The 24,028-nt window shown below is 38.5% G+C and overlaps 1 protein-coding gene across 2 annotated transcripts in view; it reads left to right on the top strand.

The window, feature by feature from the left end:
• The window catches only part of RGS17 (regulator of G protein signaling 17), a 32,888-nt gene extending 14,235 nt beyond the window's left edge, over positions 1–18,653 (top strand). The window contains exons 3-5 of one of the 2 annotated variants that reach the window (XM_059835515.1): positions 12,756–12,845; positions 14,774–15,008; positions 18,465–18,653. In XM_059835515.1, coding sequence (XP_059691498.1) covers positions 12,756–12,845; positions 14,774–15,008; positions 18,465–18,653 — 514 coding nt within the window. The remainder of the gene's footprint in view (positions 1–12,755; positions 12,846–14,773; positions 15,009–18,464) is intronic. The other variant, XM_059835514.1, reaches the window with a different exon arrangement.
• Positions 18,654–24,028: the final 5,375 nt, after the last annotated feature.

The raw sequence follows: 24,028 nt of genomic DNA, 5'->3' as shown, positions 1-24,028 counted from the left end.
ATGGACTTTATGGACTGGGGCTACGTGGTGCCAGTCAGCCTCACGGCCAGAGAACTCTCCCAGTCCATTTTATCTGCAAGAATAAATGCAGCCTGTAGTTCCAAGCTGAAAGGGAAAAAGATTAGGCTACTTAAATCTGTTAGCAGCAAAATTTCCATCTTAAAAGATTTATTTTTTAACCACGTATCATTCCAAATCGGTTTAAAATGTCAATTAAAACAGGAATAAATGTCTAGCACTTTTAAGAGAAAAAACGAGAGAATATATCATGGAAATGAGTCTGCACCCCCTAGTAGATAACACTTACAAGATGGAGATCCTCTCACTAGAAAAGTGGGTCAGACATTCATTATGTGAGGCAGAAAGGCAAAGGAGATGCGAATCTTGTCTAGTCACCCTTAATAATTCCATAGCACATATATTTGTCTAGGTGGCAGCTCTGGCTCTTCTGAAGTAGCTGATTGGGGGCGTGATACCAGCAGATGCTGAGCACCCATTACGTAGCAATGGATATCTTCAGTTCCTGTTGACATCCATGTTGAAAGAGCTTCCCAGCTCAGGGCCTTGCCTAACGGAAAATCTGGAAACCAGCAGTTAACACCCATCAAAACAGAAGCCTGCCTGTAATACACACAGGCTGGCATGGTGGTTCTCCATCCTATTTGTTAGTCAGACAGATGTTAAGTGGAAGATCCCCCATCTTATTTGACTGTAATGTGGATAAGTGTAAACTAGTTTGGTCTGTGCTAATTTCATAAAATACAGTGTTCATAAACATCATGGTAGGAATCATACTTTACAAATACATATAACCCTCTTTAACTGAAGAACTTTACAACACCTTATGAAAAGAAAAAATGTGAATTTAGTATGAATGTTCCCAGGCACCTCTTCCCATTTGGAAACTGCAACTAAATCTATGGAAGCAAAGGAGTGACCCTAATCAGGCTCAATTCTTTACTGTTGCTGCTATTTTCATCTTTGCAAACCAAGAATAATAAAAAAACCACTACAGAAACTGAGACTAGGCCCATTTATCACAATTAATTGAGACCATTAGGCTTGCTTGCTAGTGGATTGGAGGGCTTTTATTCATCCAGTTACCCTTTCAAAGAATATAATTTCTATTTCTTTGAACACTAGACAACTGCCACTTTTAATTGTCTCAAATATATGAAGGAATTGCTTGCAAAATAGCTGTAGCCAGGAGTAAGGACACTGTGGATTGTCTAGTAATTAGATGTATCCATTGTACAAGATGGAATATGAATGGTAATATTATTCTGAATGAAGGAATGAAGCTGACAGGCAGACTAGTGATCTGTTGGGTGACCTGACAAGAGAAATACACCCTTGAGTTGACTCTTGCCTAAAAGAGAAACTAGCTCTACAGTAATGAAACAAAGCTAGAGTAACTCCATTAGGAATCATTGGCAAGTGAACTTTGGCAAGCCATGGATTTCTTACCTATACAGAAATTACATTCCACATCTGAGAATAAAAACCTCAAAAATTTATCCTAGAAGGGACTAAAAGTTTCCAAAAGTTATAATAGCTTCTGGTGTGGCTATCATTATGTAAAAGTAATATAATCTCTAAAGTAGAATCTAGCAGAAAGCATATTTTCTTACAGATTTTCAGAAGAACAAAATACATCTGAGAAAAATGAGGGTTTAGGAAAGTCAGATTGCTTTAAATCCCTAGTTCTTTCCCCTCTTGCACAGTTACAACTTTTGCTCAGTTCTAGTCTAATTCTGAGGGAAATACTGTCCTTTATTTCAGAAGTTCAAGTACAGTGCACACTGGTAGCTTCCATCTGCCTTTGGATGCCTGCTGAGCTGCAATATCTGTAGCTAGGTAGTTTAAATCAGTCACACAAGAACAGAGGAGGAAAGCAAGTTCAGCAAGGCTGTCCGTTAAAGGGACCAGTCTCCTTTCATGTACCTTTTAGCCTCCATTGACCTTGAGAGCATTTCCCTCCTTCACCCTGAAATCATCCTGAAGTGTAAATATCATTACATTTTTTTAAGCAGCCTCCAAAAATATTCTTCAGTCACAGTCTTTCTTTAAATATGATTCTAGTAAATGTGTTCCCTGTGGCACTGGTGGCCCCACCTGGAGTACTGTGTCCAGTTCTGGGCTCTTCATTGCAAAAGACATGGACGTACTGGAGAGAGTCCAGCAAAGGACCAAAGGGATGATGAAGGGACTGGAGCATCTCTCCTATGAGGAAAGGCTGAGAGAGCTGAGACAGTTCCACCTGGAGAAGAGAAGGCTCAGGGGCATCTTACCAATGTGTATAAACACCTGAAGGGAGGGTGCAAAGAAGACAGAGCCTGGCTCTTCCCAGTGGTGCCCAGTGTCAGGACCAGAGGCAATGGGCACAAACTGAAAACACAGAGGGTTGCCTCTGAACATCAGGAAACACTTTCTTACTGTGAGGGTGACTGACCACTGGCACAGGTTACCCAGAGAGGCTGTGGAGTCACCATCCTTGGAGATATTCAAACCCATCTGGACATGATCCTAGGCAGCCTGCTCTAGGTGGCTCTGCTTGGGCAGAGGGTGTGGACAAGATGACCTCCAGAGTTCTGTCTCTTCCAACCTCAACCATTCTGTAATTCTGTGATTCCGTGATTCCGTGTTTGACTTGGCAAAGACTAAACTCAGATCTTAAATGTTTGCAAAACATTTTTAGACATATTTGTGAGTCCCTTTTGTCAGGGGCTTTCCAGCAGGTTAGTTTTTCCACTACCAATCCAGTTCTGAACATCTTCTAAAAAACAAAGAAATTGGTAGAAAAATTATATCAAAGATCACATTGCAAAGAGCAGTTTGTGATGGAAGATGTATTGACACATGGATTTTTCATTCTAAAGGGCTTTGTTTTCAAATTCTTCATGGGATCCAAAACAAAAATGCAGAGTTTGGACAAATTTGAAACCTTGTCTAACAAATGTATACTGAATTCAACTTTTATGGAAAATACAGCAGGAGAATATAACTCACAGCTTTAAAAAGAGACTGTTAGTCCAATCGTCCCTTATGAACAGAAAAGGTTACCAGATTTGAGATCTATTCCATTTTAAATCATTAAATATACAGGAAAGGGAATAGAGTGGAACACTGCAGATTTGCTAAAACCTTTTTAGGTACTTTCTTTGCTGAGCACATCCCTCTATGACTTACTTTAGCTTAGCATTCATATTTCAGTAAGGATGATCTACCTTCACAGTGGCATGTGGGATGCAATTTAATAACCTTATATAATGATCTTACATAAACTCCAAAATCTTGGCCAAGACTTCCCATTAACAAAGAGATGATTATACTCTTAAGCACTAGATCACTTGGGTTCAATTCTGCTTTTACTCAAGCTGAGGAGTAGGACAACATAAGTAAGACTATCAGGACAGAGCTAAAAGTCTTAACTGACTAGACCTTAATAGCCTGAGATGCTCCAGATATCTTAAACCTTAATTTCCACCAATCTCCTTTTTCTTTTATGGTTTGTAGTTGAATCTGTAATGACTTTGAGCAATTACACTGAATACAGAACAGTATTAAGGAAGCATTGCTATTGAAAAGCAGTAAGAAATTCAGCCTGCTCTCCCCCACCTTCAAAATATGGCAAAAACATACAAACTCGGATAAACTGAGAAGTTTCTTATTTTTCACGGGGAAGTTCACAATTCTGAACAATGACAGGCTGGCCTTACCATAAGCCTTTGAACAAAAGCATTTATGGACCTTAGTCCAGGTTTTCACAAGAAAGAAAGGTAGGACCCTCTTCATCCATAGTGTTTTTCCTTCTAAACTCTCAAATATCTCACAGGGCTAAAAGCTTCCCATGGAAATTTCTGCATAGCACTGCAAGAGCAGCACTACAGAACAAAGACAGGAGAATTGTCAGTGATTCCTTCAGTCACCCCTGGATTGCTGCTACAGTGTAGGTGTCAAAATATGGCAGTGAACAGGCCAAGATACCTGTGTGTAGGCACAGGGGGTTTTGACCACATCTCTTTATTCCTATGTCCACACACTCCACAGCCATACCATCAATGCCACTCTTCTAGAAATCTCAAGACTGGTTTAGGGAAGCAAGGATACTTCAAAGTAACCCAAAAAACAAATGCAGGTTTCAAGCTTATCTCCACAGTTCTTAGTATAAACGTGATTCTGAGTGAAAAGTGGGGCTGCTAACTGTTTGCAGGACTCTGGGAAATGAAGTTCTAATAAACTCCAGGTATCATGAAGTTAAGAGTTATAGCTGCTGGACTTCCTGATGAACTGTTTTCTTATTAGAAAATATCTTTTCTTGTAATCAGAAAGCTTACTGGGAAAAACATCTACTATGACTGAATGTAATTTTTCTAAAGAGCTTCTTAAAGTTAAGCACAATATTTCATTTAAATCTATTATTTTATTATATTAACTAGAATTACTTACAAAAGACTAGTTAGAATAATGGTTACTAACAATGAATGAAACCAAGACAACTGGTTATTTCATTTTAAAATGTAATGATAACTATTTTTAAAACCATCAAAACAAATTATGAAATTTCATTAATCTTAAACTTTTCCACAAACACTATTTTGTGGAAAATCCAATTCAGAAGTAAATTATGTTTAACTGTCAAATCTGTGCAGAACACAAGCTCAGTTCCAGTCAGCTGCATTCTCCATAAAACCCCAGTGGAAGGGCCTGTGAAACAGCTTCTGCACCCATCCTGGGTAAAAAATCAGACCAGAAAATTTCCACCTTGAACTCCCCCTTGGCCCACAGGATTTATGGTATGCAGAAAGGTGCATATGAGAGCCAGAAGTCTGCCTGCATTTACTATTACTGGATCCTGAGCAGACACTAAGCTTTTCAGTTGAAAGCACATTCACGGCACATACAAGTGCCCAACCGTCTGTTACATACTGTTTTTCAGCTGTATGCTCTTCAAAGAAAGAGATGGAAAAAAGGGAAAAAATCTGAAGTACACCACACTAGAACACAGCAAACTGAATCGAGGGGAAAAAATACCACCAAGGGAAATTGGAACGGAAGAAATTGAAAGTTTTCTGTCCATTGGAAGAGACAAAGCATATGTTTTTACCATTTGTTTCATTTTTATTTTACTTTTTGTGACCTATGAGAAAAAAAAAAAAAGGCCAGTTATCACTGCAGCTTTTATGGTCACAGATCAAAATGATGAGACCACAGTATAAGCTGAACAAAGAGCTGGGAGGTTTGTGTATCCACATTCCTTCCGCCATCTTAAGCTTTGAAATATTGGAGGGTTTTTAGCTGTAATACAAAATCTCCAGGACGCTAACCTTGCAAATACTTGCATTATTTAAAAAAAAAAAAAACACAACAAAGCAAAATATTTGTTTGGGGTTCTTTCTTATGTGAGGTAGGGCTTGCAGAATCAGACCTCAAGTTTCTAAATTCTCCTTGCAAACAGGTATCTTTTTTCACTCTAAAACAGCTGAGTCCAAGCTGGAGTCTATGCTTGTTTACTTTTTTCTTTTAAAAACCATTTGGATTATACACGTCTCTTGCACCATCTTTTCACCTAAGGCAAATGTAACTCTGGCACTTGGGAAATGTAGCACCGCAGGTACCTGGACTTTTTGAAAGAAGTTTATAGTTTCAGGGGACACTGCCAAGTAGGCTGATTATAGCCTTATGGTAGTTGTTGGCTTTTCCCCAACAGACTGCTTTCCTGTGTCAGTCTATGAAACACAGTCTCCATCATTTAGGTTTAAGCACAAGACAATTCATTTTTTACTCAGAGAAGGATGTAGCTATTTTTCACTAAAATTCTAACTTGTTTTCAGTATAAAATTTTACATCCTACACTTCTTTACTGAATTCAGTGAAGATCTCTAAATCTTACCTCATTAAAGAACTAGGATGGATACTAATTCCAATACAGTTCTGCTGACTGACTTAAGACAGGATTCTAATCAATTGAAGTAAATGACTCTAAAGGCTCTTGACCACCATTCCCCTCCAAAGTTTCTCACATACAATCAATGCAGACACATGGAAATACAAAGTTTGCAATTTTTACTGTTTCACGTCTTTCTGTAGATGAACTGCACATCACTTATGCTGGCCTTGCAGACCTCCAGGGGTCCACGCAAGCCTCCGCTCTGGAATTCATTTAGTGACACTAATTTGGCTGAAGTTTGCTCTGCACTTCTATGCTTTGCATGTACTGGTATTGTTACAACAGTCTAAGCGCTTCAGTCTGTCTTGCTATTCTTACAAGGAGATAAATTCTCAGAGGTCAGGGATAAGAGACCACAATGCATGGCTCTGATGGCTGATGCATCCCCTTTCTCTCTAATACAGCCAGGGGCCTGAAGGATATAATGCAAGTTTATCTGAGCCTATGAAAATAGCTAGTGCAAGGCATCACTTCTTCATAGAAATTATGACTCTAGCTCTAGTTTTTCTCAGAATAATTATTCTGGATATTATTCATTTATTGTAACAAAAAGTTAATTCTTTTCCTAACTATGGTTGAAGCAGGGTTTTTACCCTTTACTCAGCTTCAAAAAAAAGTTATCCTTGGATAATATTGTCCATGTAACATTTCATTCTCATGGATGCCTATTTTTGTGCCACTAAAAAGGAGATAGAAGATAGTATTATTGACTAGACTGTAAGTGATTGTGAGAGTAACATAGCTGTATTGTTCTTTATGAATGGATCACGATAATATTGCAGTTATTTTTCATTATTATTGCTTTGTACAGTACAGCAAAATCATCATGCTCCTCTGTTCATAAACAAACACAGCCCTGACTAGTTTTCACTGCCATCAGGCTTAAATATTCCAGCTGTCAGAAAAATAAGGTGTCAGAAAAGAATTTTATCTTCGGTTTCATAAAAGAAATTAAAGAGTGCCGGTATAGTTGTCTGTTGCATTATCATACAGCATATGGGAACCACATCCATCTCTGACTTCTACCAGAGCCTGCCTCAGAATGTAAGAGTGAACTTATGAACAGAGCTGTGCAAACAATTGATTTTTCAATGACTGACTGTTGAACCACGGTATTGAAGACAGTCTGATCAAACTGAACCACAATCAAAAATGAAAAAGATACTGGCATGCACTTTTTCTGCATCCAAACTAAACCCAAGAAAAATATGTTTCTGCTCATACACTGTGTTTTAAGTCAGACACTTATAATAAAAGTAAAGGAATCACAGAGCTTGGAGACAGGCAGGGGAACCACACTTTGTATTGAAGAGTGAAAGTATTTACCCAGCTGCTGAAAGATCTAGGGTTGATGCCCATCTTTGTCTCAGCATTTTCAAAACCACCTTCCCCTCACTTCAGGAAAATGCACTAATCATATATTCTTGTTTACAGTCTCTCACCTCAATGACATATAAAATATTGTACTTTATACAAAATGCTTAAAAGCATTCATTACACGATGGTTTGCCATTAAGTTAAGAGTCTCCTGTTTCTGTCTAGTGTAATGTATATTCTATTATTTTCACCAAAGCGGGAGAGCTTCAGCAGAAGAGCTTGAAAGATATCTACCCCACCCTCGTCCCAGAGGAAGGGTGTTTCAAATCCTGAACGAGTGCACTAACCTGCTTGTTTAAAGGAGGGTTTTTCCTCCTCCAAATGACCCTGAAAAAATATTTCCTTTTTGAATCTATTTGGTAGATTCAACCTGTGTTTGTCAACATTTTAGATGAATGGCCATTTTACATCATCTACCAGTGGAATTTTAAAATCACAATTAAATCTTGATCTCTCGTGGTTTTTTAGGGGGAGGAAGTTGTGGTTTTTTAAGAAAGTCTCCACTTAATCTACATCTACTGAATCATTATTATTTAAGTTATAGCAGTCCTTCCTGTAGCTCACTTGCATTGGAAGCTGGACTCAAGCATCAAAAAAATCCTTCTTGGCTTTTGGACCTATGACCTAAAAAAATTTTGTTTCTTGATCTGATGATAATAAAAATTCCTAAGAGTAGGATAGGGTGAAGAGTGGTGCCAATGAGACACACTCTTTCAAAGGGTAGATCAATGAAAGAAACATGTCAGAACATCCGTTATCCAGAGGATCTTAACTGAATGTTGACTTTCATCTGAAAACCAAATTCTGCCTTTAGATTATGTATGTGCAACTGACTTCACGTGGCCTTCGGGCTGGAATAAGGAAGGTTTTTGTGTTACAGTGGTGGCTAGAGGGCTCGTGGCCCTACTGTGTGACATAGGCAGGTTCAACCTAAAATGTAATCGTTGCCCTGCAGGGCCTAGCACATACAAACTTCAGCCAAGAAGTAGGAATTGAGCACAGATCTCTTGAATAGCAACCCAACAGCCTACCAACTAGTTCGCAGTGCCCCAGTTTGACTTCTACTCCTTATCTTCATGGCAGCACAAAAAACACCACTAAGGCAAGAGGCTTTAATCGTCACATTGTCTTCAATGCCAGATATAATTGCAAAATACTGTGACTATATACTGCATATGAGGCACATAACTGAGAAAATACCTGAGTGAATAGTAACTGGTGTTAGCTATGCACGGGCAGAATATTAATCTTAACACCTGTCAAAATTACATAGTTTTCTTGCTGTAGCAATAACAGTAATTTCACTGATTCACTGGCCCATGAGAATCTGACCCTTGGGAAGCAATTAAAGACTATTTGTTTACTGGGTATACAGAGAATGAAAGATCAGGTCCAAGCTCTAAATGATTTTCAGTTTCTTCATAGCAGTAGAAGGTAAGTGCAGCAGTAGGGATGCTAAGCAACTTTTAAAAAAGGCTAAAACCACCAGCTGGAAACACCTGGAGGAAGAGTCAGTGAGATTTTTGCTCTTAAATTAGTCCAACTCTCTTGATGATTTTATCCAATTAGCTTGGCTTTTTTACCTTACCATGCACCAGTGGCCCTCAATACTGATTTAGCTAAGTAATTACTCAACAGAACAGTTATTTAATTGCTGAAAATGAATATTAACAGCCGAATAGTAGTAGCTAAATAAATAAAGATTGGTTTTCTGAATCCCAGTAGTTCCTCCAAAAACACATCAGCTAGGAACCTGGACCAGTTTAACCTTATATGTGGTAATTTGTTCAATTTTTATACTTCTTCAAGTAGTCCCTGGTCATTAACATTTTTACTTATGAAGTCTGTAAAGTTGCAAAACAGAAATGTACTCACTCCAAACAGAAATTACTCATAATGATACTGTTGCAGTAGTTAAACAAACTACCATTTTTGCAGAAGTCAGGAACCCAAGATACATTTGAAAGGTACATCGAGCTCAGGCTACTTGGGTTTACTGAAGTGGTTTTTACCATACCCTCCAGAGCAATAAAATCAGCATGAAAGTGGGCAGAACAAACCTTCCATAGGAACAGAAAACAAACCAGTGCTTGTGCTTTCCACTTAAACTCTGCCTTTAGACACCCCAAAGTCTCTCTTTTTAAGGCATTAGTAGTTTTGTTGTGCTTTTATCTTGGGTCATTTACATCTCTAAATTTTAAAGATACCTGCTGGATGTACTCCAACTAATAAATAATAATGGCACCATATCTGTTAATTTACATCAGATGTCTCTCCAGAACACCTCCCTTTCATTTAACTACTTTTTGATAAGGCATATCAGCATTTTGCTCTTCTTAAAGCCTTAATTAAGTAAGACCATTTTGTTAATCTTTATCCCGTTACTTTTACTTTGTTTAGTTTTACACTATACAGCATAATTCTTCTGACATAATCAGCTAGCTTCAATGATGGAATAATGTGTCAAGGATACCAACTCCAGGTATGCAGGGTGCCTTCGCTGCTGAGGACTGCTTGAATTCTGCAGAGAAACGTGAACAGATAGAGTATTTTCAACTGAAGATAGCAACATAGCAAATAGCAATGCAGTGTTGTCAGTTTGAAGTAAAAGGTAGCAATCTGTTATTGTAATCAGAGTTATTTAAAGGCTGCTTTCAAATTAGCTTTGCCGTCACAAACGTGTAAATATTTAATTTTTTTTCTAAGCAAACATGAACCAGTTCCTTGAGTGAAAACAGAACATGTCTGAATTGAATGTACTTCTGTATAAAAATGATGGTTTCTTTCACAGGAAAAACATATCAAAAGTAAAGTATCCGATGTAACTCCAGCCTTGACAGATGTAGATAAATAAAAGCTGATATGTAGTGCTAGTGCTTGTCACTGGAAACATAACGCAGAATTTAAGCCAAGATGTATTACAAATGTAGCACAGTTTTAAATACAATACCCAAACTTAAGAAAGTGTTCCAACCAAGTATAACACTTCTTTCTTTAGAGTCTTCCCTGTTTTGCAACTCTGACTAACTCCAGCTATGAATGGTGAGATGAAGGAATTAGGGCCAAGTGTGTACCTCGCATTGTCACTCTGGTATAGATACCAGAAAACTGCACGCTACATTCTGGGCCTACCATCTGAACGTTTTACTGATATGTAGCCTTGTAGAAAATCAATATGCATGGGGCCTATCCGTTACTCCTTTGATAAAAAAGTGCAGTGAAGTCAACATGGCTTTCTTGTCCATTTTCCTATTTCTCTTTCTTACTCACCACTCACTACTTGTATTCCACCTTCACCAGCCCATGTTGATTTTCCTAAGTTTAGCAGAGATTCTGCATGAGCAAAACAAACAGTATTTGATCCCAGACATCAAATTACATTACCAATATAGATTAACTGCTCTCAGATGAATCACCTTCTACTTCCAGTAAGACTCTGCATCCAAACCTTGGATGTCTACTGCCCATCAAGTAAATTATCTCAGTACAGCTTAGCTGCTGCTCATGTGGTGGAGGAAAGAAAACGGGCAGCTTCATTCTCTTTTGGATGGACTCACTTGAACACCCTGTTACATTCCCAATCGACACAAGCTGTTTCCTCCTTCCATGGTGTTGCTCTTCCATGGAACCAAAGGACACCCAGTTCTCTGCACCCAGCAGAGAAGACAAATGCTGCTCTACCTACGGACTGCAAAGGAGGGAGGGAGGGAGGAAGAGAGAGAAGCTTTATGCCTTTCCTGCTTCTCCCTCACCCCAACTTTGTGCTCCAGCCAGACGCAAGGTGACCCTAAGCAGTTACATGTGTGGACTTAAAGATTACAAGACAGAAAGTGGATGGTCCCTTTTTTTTCTCCTCCTGTATACGGAACTCACATCATTGGCTTTCCTGGGTGCTCCCTCTATAGACTGACGAGCAACAGGTCAGAGGAGATGAAAAGGCTTTTTACCTGCCAACCCCAGAGTTCAGGATGTGTTGTTTCTCCTGCAGCAGTTGATGACACCCTAACACCTTAGCAGCACTGGAGCTGCATTCCTACGCTGTAACAGGGGAAGCAGGACCAAGGGCCTGAACTAAGGTCTTGGCAGGTAAGTGAAGGAGCAACCAGTATCAAACAGCTTCGTTTGAAAGTGTACGTCTTAGTAATGTTTAAGTCTTAATATGTGCTCTGCTTTACCTGGGAGCTTAAACTTCCAGTTTTCAGAAGAGTATCTGAGATCACCTATTAACTCTGTCAAATGCTTGAAAAAGTGTTGAAGAAACTCATAAATGCAGAGGGGCTAGAAAGAAAGGTTGTTTGTGCTAAAAATGTCTCAAAGCTGGGATTTCTTCTTAGACCTGAGCAGAAGTTATTCAGATTAGTGGGGGAGGGAGAAGCTTTATGCTACCAACATATTTTTGTGTATCACCACTTAGGATGACTGAGAATATCATTGTATGGTGAATACTCAATATTCAAAATATGACTTTTCTTGGGATTGGGAGGGAGGATGTTTTGCTTGGCTGCTTGTTTTCTCTCAATTGGACACGTAGGAAACACCTGATAAAGGGAAATCTCCATCTTCTTACTATGTTCCACTTCTTAACCTTAATTATTGGAATCAGGTTTCCTATATGAATACTCATGCCATTCAAAATGCGCTTTATTTCAGTAGTTATCAGGAATTGTGGTTTTGCTGGCAATACCGTGTTCCAGAACATTCACAGAGAGCACACACAGAGGAAGTCGCTACCACTAAAGCAAATCCGATTAAAAAGATATTTACAGAAAAATAAGTGACGCTAGTTACCAGCTCAAAAAAGAAGGAAAAAAAAAAATAAAAACACCCTTTCATGAAGGAAGTCTTTCTTTTCCTTGTTTGTGGCAATATGAGGGTAATGGACGCCTTTCTGTTGAGAGGCCAGCAAGTTTTACTTTTTAGAATGAAAAACAAATTTAGGTCAGAGGAGGAAATCATAAGGAGCTGCCACACGCTAAGTTCTGTATCTGAGCCATCTATTGCCACCGTATCCTGGAGGGAAAAAAGGGAACATTCATAAAGAATGAACAACCATCCAGAACTGGTGGGGCACCAAAGCCACATCAATGTCCAATTCAGATATTCTTATCACCCCTACCCTTATTGTTACTAATATTCTCAATTTACTAAATGAAGTCACTCCAAAAGTGACCTCTAAGTTTGTGTCCATCTTTCAGGGGATAAACTGTGAGCTTGTAAAAAATTTAACATGCTAATAGCAACTGTTAATTAACATTCATCAGAATTAAGGGGAAAAGTCATTATCAAAAATTTCTTTCCAAAATTTTAGAGGCAAGAGTGAAAAATGACACTTTACATACGTTTATATCTTTTAAAAGTTTTCATTATTATAGTCATTGCTTTAAATTAACTTTCTCTAGACAAAATAAAGTGTTGTACTACATTGCAGCCTCACTGTTAGGAATGAAGATAGAGGAGACAATGCAGGAAGGCCAACACATACGACCAAAATGGAGAGTATCCAAGTCATAGAAGAATGGTAAGTTGGTCAAACTGTTGTCTAATAAATGTTTTTAATTTGCCCATAACTAATATCAAGAATTGCCTTGTTTTTTGTGCTTTGGGAATGTCCTTTTAATTACTTTTCCTCCAAAAAATTCTATACAAAAGGAGGCAAAATCTGTCCTGACAATGAAATGCCAGCAGAGACATTCGTAAGTCAGGCTTACTTACAGTTTCTTATTTGTGGGAGAGAACTGTGGGGAGGAATGGTACATGCATGGATGGTTCCAGAGACCTGTGGGTCTCTATAAGAAGCCTTTGCTACCTGTGGGATCATTTTCTTCTGTTTATCCAGACAAGAAGGAAAACTAACGGGCATAAGTGTACTTCACTGTCATGTTTTTAACATGGCTACCTTTCATAAAACAGCTTGGACTATGGTTTCACTGTAATTAACCAAGGAAACACATACCTTGAAAAACGGGCTAACACACACTGAAAGTCTAAGCTTCTATTTCTGTCTAAAGCTTGGGGCCATGTTTATTGTGTTGGGAAAAATGCTACGCTATCAGTGGCCTTGAGTTCTCTCATCCCATAAAAAGTAAATTGAAACTTAACTCTAGAGGATATGATTGATGGTAAAAGCAACCCAAACAACTCATTGTCTTCATTGCTACTCATGGTCATTTACAACAGGACAATGTCAGAAATTTCCACAAAATACTGTAGTGAAGAGAGCTTTCCAATAGACAATGAGGGAGCACAGGTTCCTTGTCAGCTCCATCCACCTCAGCAGGCTCTTTTCACTCTCCTCAGAGAGAGGACTTTTCACCTTCAAATCTGTATGTTTATACTTTTTAGTTCAGATTACAATTATTTTGCTGAATAGTTTAAATGTTAAACACTTTCTCATTTATTAGATCTTTTGGACTGCTGAAAAGCTATCACAAATAGCTTCCCATCATTCAGTCTGCCTTGCATGCAGAGTAGGAGTTGATAAGTGGAGTTGAAGAGACATCATACAGACAAATGTCACTTATTGTGCAACATGATTACACAGAAGCTATTAACATCAGCTAGTAAAGCTCTTGTGCTGGATCCTATCAGGAAGGTGAGGGTGAGCGCTCAGAATTAAGTTTGAAACTGTATTTCATTGTTGTTAAGTAACTTGGAGTATTACCTTCTCAAGCTATTCATTGGTAGATTAATGGATTAGTGACACAAGTTAGTCTTCTGATCACTTATCCAGTGTGTCCGCTGTTACAAGCCACGAATAGTTTCCTTCAGAAAATGGAAATAAGGACTGTTTCCCATTTCTTCTCTCTCCAGTTTTGCCAGCAACATCCATCACACCTTGTGCCAATAGATCATCATTCAGGTCAATAGCACCAAACAGAGGGAAGCTTAGCAACCCTTAGGTACAAGCACAGAGAAATATGCTAATTTAAAAGCTCTCTGAATTACTATTTTGTTGGGCCTCATTAGTATGCTCTCGGTGGCCGAGAGCCTTTTGTTTTTCTTGTCCTTCCTGAACCAAATCCTGTGGCAGCCAGTGATTGGCCAAACACCATCAGAAACAGGCAGGGACATCAGGTGTCATCTAAACCCTTCAAGAAAAAGAGTCTATTGCCAGCTCCCTGAAATCACATCTCTTTCAACTGCAGAGGCAGGAGTTCAGTGCTGTTGTGGGATTTTGTCTTTGAGTCTGATGGCTAACAACACTAGTAGAAAACTTGTAGAAAGCCAAGTGCATGTCTCGTAACATTAAACACATTCAGTGGGCTGTTGAGATAATGAATGCACAAGTGAAGAGTGAACAAAATTCCCCTGTCACTGCGGAAGCCTTGTTGCTTCCAGTTTTCACTCTGGACTAAAGTGCAGTTGAAAGGAGAATTTTTTGACGAATGTATGAAAACACAGTTACAAAAATAGAAGCATATTTGTAATGATACTTTGCTTTTGCAGCCAAAACCCTACTGCAGATGAAATTTTGTCTTGGGCTCAGAATTTTGACAAGATGATGAAAACACCAGCTGGGAGGAACCTTTTCAGAGAGTTTCTTCGAACAGAGTATAGTGAGGAGAACCTGCTTTTCTGGCTTGCATGTGAAGATCTAAAGAAAGAACAGAACAAGAAAGTTATTGAAGAAAAAGCAAGACTTATATATGAGGATTACATTTCTATACTGTCACCAAAAGAGGTAAAGCTGTAAATGCTATATTTGCATTTTCTGTTATTCCAGAGCAGAAATGTTATACCCTGGATTGCCAGATGGGGGTCTGAAAGTCTGCCTGACCTGTCAGATGAAAGTCTTAGTATGGACATTAAGTCAGGAAAGGAAGGGGCGGAAAAAGTAGAGACATGGGTGCCGGACCATTTACCATCACTGGCTGTAACACCTCAAAGCTCTCTGTAAGACTCAAGAAACTCCAGTAAGAGAAGGCTGAGAAATAGGTATGCTTCTTTAGTAATGCTACATGCCTGCCAGAGAGAGGAAGTAAGTAATGCAAATGGATTTCTGGAGAAAAGGCACCAAAATTAAGGAATTTCAATCAGAATCACTATAGATTTGTGTGCTGCAACAGCTGTCTGGGAGAAAATCCAAAATTGCACTGGTTATTATATAAGATTTTCTTCAACCCTTAAATTGAAATAGACAAATTCTGAAACGATCTTCACCTGGAGTAAAGAAAAAGCATCCCCTGTCAAACCATGTTTTGGAATAGAGATATGTAAATATAAAAGCACTACAGAAGAGTCTTTCTTAGGCCACGTCATGTACCTTTAGCTCTTTTGCCTTGTCTCTGTGCGTTGCATCGAACTTTCTACTCAATGGTATTATGCTAATTTATGCTCACTGTGGACCTTGCTTCCTACATTTTACTTCTGCACTGCATTCAGTGATAATTTGCAACTTCATTCATATGAATGAAGCTGACAGCAATTTATAGCTCCATTATCTTCTCTTGCGCCATAGTGTATACTTTTGCTTTGGAGTGAGATGACTGCCAGTACAGCAAGCTATTAATGAGGTTTTCTTATAATATAATATCTCTAGTACGTATACATCTGCTGAATGTTCAGTTGTCTTTTTAAGCTAACATCATTCAGCAGTTAAAATTCTAACACTAACTAAGTGTTGTTTGACTTAGGGTTTAACAAAACTACTCACAAACTTGATGCACTGCACGTGTGCGGATGCCATCAATCCAGTTGCTCCTGCCCCTACTGGAAATCTTATGAGGCAAACAAGAACAGTTTGCAATGCTTTAGATCAGCATGGGAGATGAAAAGTTCTTGTTCATCCAGGCATCCCGTTCTTCTGGCATAAGAGCTGAAATACTTAGCATCACTTGTTCAGGGATGAAGTTACTGAGGCAGAAGGTCTTAGTGTTCTAAGCAGATACCTTGTATTCATCTGTTTAGCAAGGAAATACCTTTAGTAATTCCAACTAGGTTTGCCATCTGGCTTTAGTGAGTCACTGAAAAACTACAATGTAAATTAATAGTTCCATAATTACGTTTTTTTCATTCTATAGGTGCAATTAACTTTTATGATATTCAATGGCACAAAACCCCACCATCCTGCCAATTTGAGCTTTTTATCGCAGCTATTATATTTGATAATGAAGAACCAATTAGCTAGCTGCACAAACTGTTTTTGCTAAGATATGTGCGTGTGCATATGTGTCAGGGACAATTGCTTAAATCTTACTGTGTCATTTCTGTGCTACAGAAATGCAATGCTCTAGGATTGAAATCTATTCAAATAAATTCTGAAGATGCACGGCTGCAACACTGCTTCTCAAAACTACCATAACACTACACCCCTGCATGCTGTTGTGTCTAAAAGCAGGTAGTCACTGGCCAAGCAGCCCTACCAGTCTGTTCATTCCTGCTGCGCAGTCCAGTCTGCTTGCACAGCTACGTTAGCTAGATGATGAATTCAATCAGAAAAATGCCTGGGTTGAAAAACAGCCCAGAAAAGAAATGCCACTTTCAGATGGATCGATTCCTTAACTCAGCTAGCTGTAGGGCTGCCCAGACAGCCCTGCCAGCACACGGGAGGAGAAGCGCCAGGCTGGGAAAGGGGGGAGGCTGTTGACGGCAGCTGAAGCAGCACTGCTGCCCATCCCTAAGGGAGGCATACAGCAGGGACGCATGCTGCACCCCGGGGTGCTGCGGGCAGGCGTAGCAACGAGCACTTAGATGGACAGTGTGCGTTAAGCAGGCATCGTGGATGTTCTGCTGAGACAGTATAATAGATACGGTTTGCTAGCATGAATAGGCAACAGTTTTCTCACAGTTAGGGTGCATCAGAGTTGTGCCTTGTGACCAATAACCAAGTAACAGCAAATACTGGAGGAGAAAGAACTTGCCTGCTATGGCAGTAACATACTCCAATATGCCAACAAACCAACAATGACAGATTCTACAGTTGGTACTGAAGTCACAACAAAAATGTGTATTTACTCCTCAGTACCATACGATACCACACCACTGTATTTCAAAGACATATAAAAATACACAAGCTCACACATCCACACATGTTCTGAGTTTTCACCTCGGTTAGCATCCTTCACATATCAAGGTATCTTGGTACGTGGAGCTTTCCAGGGTTGAACTCAATCCTTCAGACAATACGAATATCTATTTATATGGTTGCAGAGTAGTAGGGTCGGATTGCAACCTGGTATAAATCACAGTAGCTTAACTGACCTGTGCTTGGCATTTCTCTACTCAGTGTTTTAGCTTTTTTCTTCTTAGCTGAGTAAACCCTTGCTGGCCCCAGTGGGCATTCCTGCTACTGCCATTTCATTTAATCCAGGAGGCATTAATTTTACTGGTTTTAGAGCATTTTGTGGATAAGCTGTACATTCACTCAAATTTCCAAATTATATTCTAAAATCACCTGTGCATTCATCCCAAGCATAATATGCCCTTTTCTGCCCAGGCACAGGAGTTCATTACAAATGGAAAGTAAATGAGAAGCTAAAATTGAAACGTGAAAACAACTTCAATATGGACATTATCCTGGAAGTATAAATTACCATTACAAGATGTTAAAGAGTCTTGTAAAGAAGAACAAATCTGAAATAGTTAATATAAATGGGGAGATTAACACTATAAAATTATTACAAACTCTGGGTAATTTGTGAGTAACAAGTGTATTGCCTGAAAAAAATGGGACAAAATCTATAGGGCAGCCAGATGAGAGTGCTGAAGAGAAAGCTTCTGAAGATTTAACCACAAACGGTCAGGAAAAAAACATTTCAGCTCTCTGAAATGAGAGTCATTCAACATTCATTTCAGAAAAAAAAAATTAAATATGTAAAAAAAAAATTTCAAGGTAAAATAATATTTTTTGGGAAATCCAGGTTACTGCAGAGCTTTATTTGGTTGCACTGTATTTATTCTCTTACACAGCTGCATTTCATCTTACAGATCTTAAGATGGATGCAAAAACCAAGTCAAAACTGAAATAGAGTCTATGGTCTCAGTCTGTAATTGTGTGGTGGCTCTGAAAGAAGCACAGAGCATTACTTGAATAAACTGATAAAATTGGCATGTTAAAAGGAGCCCTGAGAAATAAAGATCGGTATAAGAGCCTTTCCAATATTACTGTTTAATGTTAGTCTATTCTCATCTTCTTCAGGTTAGCCTTGATTCCCGGGTGAGAGAAGTGATCAACAGAAACTTGTTGGATCCCAGCCCTCACATGTATGAAGATGCCCAACTCCAAATATACACCCTAATGCACAGAGACTCTTTTCCAAGGTTTTTGAACTCTCAGATTTATAAGTCTCTTGTTGAAAGTATTACAGGCTCTACTTCTGAAACTTAGTTTTAATTTTCAAACAAAATAACTTGTTTTTTTGGGGGTGGGTGGGATGGAAGAAAAGTAGTTTAATAACATCTGGAGCTGGGTTCCTGGAGAACTACAGTTTAGCACTACTCAGGCTACTGTGAAGAAAACAAATACATATTATGGTCTCTGTCTACATTTTTACCAAGGTCCTCCTTGCTCGAGATGGCGTGGGAGGGGAACAATGGATTTGCCAAAATACATTTGTTTCACACTCCTTTCACCCTACTGCAGTCAAGATTGCAATGATGTATTTGTAGTTTTATGAACAGTCTCCTTGTGTATTCTCACACTGCATGTGCAAGGTAAAACTGCTTCACTTACCACTTAGTTGTTGCAATATTTAATCCAATAACATAAATTATATCTGTATTTAAGAACTTTTTTTGTGCAATACAGTCTTATGGTACATAGAAACAATCGCAGCAAACCAGAAAAAGGCTTGCATTTTTTAACATCGCTAACTGAAAAAAAGCCAATTTTTAAGGTGTAGCATTACTCAACATGCTCTACTGAGTACAACACACTGACTTTTTGAAGCCAATATTTCTGTACAGAAAAAAAGAGCTATTTATCACTGTTTCTTTAAAATAAATCAAGCGGAGGATTCCTCTGATTGTTCACTGCCAAAACTGTGGCATTTTCATTACAGAGTTTGCAATGTCAAAAAAAGAAAAAAAAAAGCAGAAAAAAAAAAGCACAAACCACTTAAAGGGATCCATATCTGGGTGACACAATCTATGCGCTGATATTGTTTAATTGTTAAAAGAACAAAGATTTTCAATGTACATTTCAGATGTCAGATACTGTAACTGATTTATTAAAGACTGGCTATCCAGTTCTAACACTGTTGTATAATGTTATGTACTTCAGCAAAAAAAAACAAAAACAAAAAAACAAAAAGCTTGATAATTTAGTTTTTTGAATAAAGAAATTTAATAAAAGATTGCCTACATGTAGCATTTTAGAGCATTTTAGAACATTTTGATGAATTGCATCTGTCCTGTAAGATTTTTTTTTTGAAAGCTAAATCCAGTAAAAAAAGTTTTTAAACAAAGTAATGTTTTACGAGGTGGCGGGTTAAAGAAGACTTAGTTTTTAGCCTCATTGATTTTGAGCAACTCCTTGAAAACAAAGGGGTTTGGAGAGTAATATTAAACCAAACTTCAAGGGCTCCTATACCTACAGTCCTTACCCAAGCAAAATGCCTACGGAAACGCAACGGGTGTCTTTCCTGGGTAAAGAATCCTGTACTGAGCCCTTAATCAGAGCTAGGGCAGCACGGCACTCCCAACACTTGGCTGCCATGGTGTTTTTAATAGGTGTTTGCTTGGCCTTTTTATCAAAAAATGTCCAATTTTAGGATGCATTTTGATGTTTAAAGAGACAGTGACTTGGAACTTTAAAAAACCCATCTTCATACCTACCATATACAAGCAAAAGGCGCGTTAGCATCCCTCACAAACTGCTAAAGATATACCAAGAAATGGCTTTGAATACTTGTTAAATATATATATATGTATGTATGCGTATATGTATATTTAATACTGACGACTCTGGTCTTATACTAAGACTTAAGAGGCAAGGTTCTTCTCACTTACGTAGGACTAAACATGGCATAAGCCCGTTGCTTTCGATGGGACTGGAAGGTCTGGCAGTTGTGTCCTTGAGTGGAATCTAGCCCCGACACACTTGGCTCCAACCACCCAGTTACTCCTTGCAGGCAGCCTCTGGTGCCAGCTCTCGCTGGAGCCGTTGCTGCCAAGGCAGGTCTGCCCCTGTACAGTAACTGGTAGGATGCAGGTCTTAGTTTATCTTCTGGGGCTTATTTTTTTCCTTTGGTTTACTACCTCTCATTTTTTTAATTTATTGAACATGCTTCAAATAGCAAGTCTGGGGAATTTTTTAATCATTCTTTTTACTTGAAACCTGTGTGCTTTTTTTGGATATATATATACGAACAATTTAATGAACTGTTTCTTAAACTCATTTGGTTTTGTAATTTATATAGAATTCAGGAGATGATTAAAAGGGCTATTCTCTATTCCCTATGCAAATATTTTAACTGTTGTAGTGTTTGACAAGATGGGATCTAAAAAAAAAATCTGCAAAGTGGAAAACAAATCTGTTTACAGTGGCGTTGCTGACTATCCTACCATATTCAGCACTTTTAAATATTGTTATTTATGAAAATGTAGTTTAAAATGCAAGACAAAATATTTATAAATGTTTCTTTTAATAAATACCTGTTTTGTCTGAAAGTGTTATTGTGTTATGACAACTTTATTCATGTTGGTTAGCTACTTGCCATTATGAAAAAAATATTCCATTATTATACTGATAGAATAATAGCTATGATGTTTACAAATCCTGAGGGGGGAGAATTCAGTGAGAAAGGACTGCCTCCTTTTACTGTGAAATACTGTTAGAAAAAATGAATTTTCTGGCTTTTTTTCTTAATTGGAATTTAACTGTGGTCCTATATATGTCTAGTATCATTTGATTACAGATATATTTACTGTGGTACTAAACATATACAGCATCATATATGTATATATTTACATAGTGTAATTTCAAGTTTATTGGTGTTTGAGGCACAGTACATTTACTCCACACATCTAAACAATGTGTAAGAGACAAAACTGCATGCATAAGTCTTTATAAATGTAGACTTGCATATTCTTAATGTTACTATTTGATGGTGACCTGCTAGTCATAAGCTATCTTTACAAGATATTTCACACAGGTAGAAGTTCTTGTCAACATAGACAAGTCATCCTTTCAAGGACAGTTTTAAAGTTAAATGTGCGGGCCCTAAAATATTATCTTGATTTCTAGCATAAGATTCCAAAATCTGTATTTGGAAACTGTTACATCATTTTGAAAAATATTACAGCAGTCTTCAGTGTAATACTGCAATGAAATCACGTTCAAAATTTCTTGTCTTAAATCCTCTATTTGGAGGGATTTAAAAATTGAACATAACACATGAAGTTTCTGGGAGCAAATGCTCATGTTAAAATATTTAATATATATTTCATCTATCAGTTTGCATTTCCCAAATTTTTTTAAGAAAAAATGGATATATATGGTCCAAATGGACAAGTCGTCATGCCGTAACATGATCTCATTGCCTATCATACAGTTCTTGGAACACAAATTGTAAAACAGTCAAGCTATTAAACTGATTTATTGTGCATGCAGTGTACAATACACTTTGAAAAACTGCCTAAATACACTTATTCTATAGCCTGGAATAAAATAAGTATGTATTTAACTTGTACTTCAGTTTTTCATGAGAATGTATATAGCAAGTGCACTACAGAAAGTGAGTTAGGTTTTTGTCACTTTTGCCCAGTGTTTATTCTTTTCTGCCAAATAGAGCCTAATGCCAAATAGCCACAAATACGCAGAGCACTTGTGTACACTCCTGACCTTTAGGTTTCAAAGAAACTGAATATATATTGTATTATGCATGTGTTCAACTTAGCTGTTTACAGTCAACTTTCACATAACTGAGCTGAAAGTATTTTGGGATACCCAGGATAAAACAAAACCCGTAGATAGTATCAAGACTATTTAAATTAGACTGAAGGCACATATGGTATGAAGAAGACTAAAAGTATGATGGAGAAAAGAGAGGTCAGTGACACAGGTGGCTGGGCTGCGTGTTAACCACCTGAGTCCAGGCAGCACGGTACTGTGGAAATGTGGCCATAGCGCTTCCAGGTCCACAGCCCATCCACAACTCGCTTGAGCACCTGTGGAGTCCACACAATCTGTTTGCAGGACAACAGAGAGTGGACACAAACCAGACTTACGCTAGTAATAGCTCTGTTTTAAATTAAAAGCATGCCAAAGCATCTGCTAGGCTGTGGTCTAAACCAAGCAAATAGAGGAGACCTACATTTTCCCTTAAAAGGCCAGGGTTTAAGCCATCACCTGCTGTCAAACTTGCTCCCCTAGGCAGCAAATTCGATCACAAGGAGCATCTGCCTGTGGAAACAGTATCTAAAAAAGGTGGAGGGCTCTTTGGGGGACAGCAGCTTGCTGGACTGACCATGCCATGAACCCGTCAGGAACCGGCACCTTCTGCATGCAGTAAGTGCTTGCAAAAGCCATTTAGCGTAAGTATTCCACAACACCAATTCAAAAGCAATCAAAGCTGATACAAGAAAGTCTCTTAACTTCAGCGACTCTCTACACTGCAAGGAGCAAAGCTCACACCTCTGGAATGTCTGTGAGCCTGCTCCCAGCAGCACTAACCCAGCCAACAACAGCCTGAGTCCTTATCAAATCCAACAAAGCAAAAAATTAAGGTTGCACATAGACAGACAGCTGCAATGTCTGCTCCAAGTTGATTTGAACCACGTCTAACTACCAACTTCAAAACAGGCTTCTTCTCGGCCCGTAATGCTGTTATTTTTGGAGAGATCCAAGAGTAGCACTGTAGCACATCCTGGGACATGGCTGCAGTGACAAAGGTCCAGTCCTGTTCACCAGTACCCTGGGTACATTTGCAGTAACAAAACATCAGCCCCATTCACATAGGTCCTGAATACTTCTGCCAGCAGCAGACGTGACGTTTGTGGGATGAAAGAACAAAGCAATATTGGTGCCAAAATCAGCTGGAAAAAACCATGACATAAACATTGTCTGCATATTACTTTAATGTTATACCAAAAGCCAGATTTTGCCCCTTCCCTTATCCATAAACTCATTCTGTGGAAATCCATCCTTCTGATTTACAACAGGGATACAATTCAGATGATTCAAAGGCTGACCATCAGTCATTGACTCACACTACCTTTTTTCCTTCTCAAAAGCTTTAATCTTGCCTTACCTAAATTTCCTGAGTTCTGCATACTTCTCTCACAAGCAGGGTTCAGGGTTCACACAGCCATTATGACTCCCGTAATTTATTTTACTGTTACAGAACACTATTAAACATCTATTAAATGCATAAATTTTATAATTTTTCTTTTACGCTTCTGAAGGAAGGCTTCAGGGATCTTCATGGGCAGGCAGCAGCAAGTGCAAGGGAAGCTTTCTGTGGGTGAGATTTCACAAGCGACGGCCTGGGCTGTTCATCAGCGCCAGACTAGCCACATAGACTGTACAACTGTACATTCTCCACAAAGCTCTTCGAGTGTGATTTTACTTATAAATTATTGCTACAGTGTATTTTGCCAATAAACCTTATTCAAAGTGGTGCATTTACAAACACAGGAAAACGTTTTTATCCAACCATTCATTTTAATGTTTAATATTTTTGAATAACACATTCTCACGTTGACCGTATTGCCTTTGGATTTCCACGATGGAACAAAACTTGCAAGTTTTAATTTCTGGCT

Source organism: Gavia stellata, chromosome 2 (genome assembly GCF_030936135.1).
Source record: "Gavia stellata isolate bGavSte3 chromosome 2, bGavSte3.hap2, whole genome shotgun sequence".
Classification (NCBI taxonomy): Eukaryota; Metazoa; Chordata; class Aves; order Gaviiformes; family Gaviidae; genus Gavia; species Gavia stellata.
The sequence above is the reverse complement of the archived record's forward strand: the minus strand, read 5'-3'. Positions and strand labels throughout refer to the sequence as shown.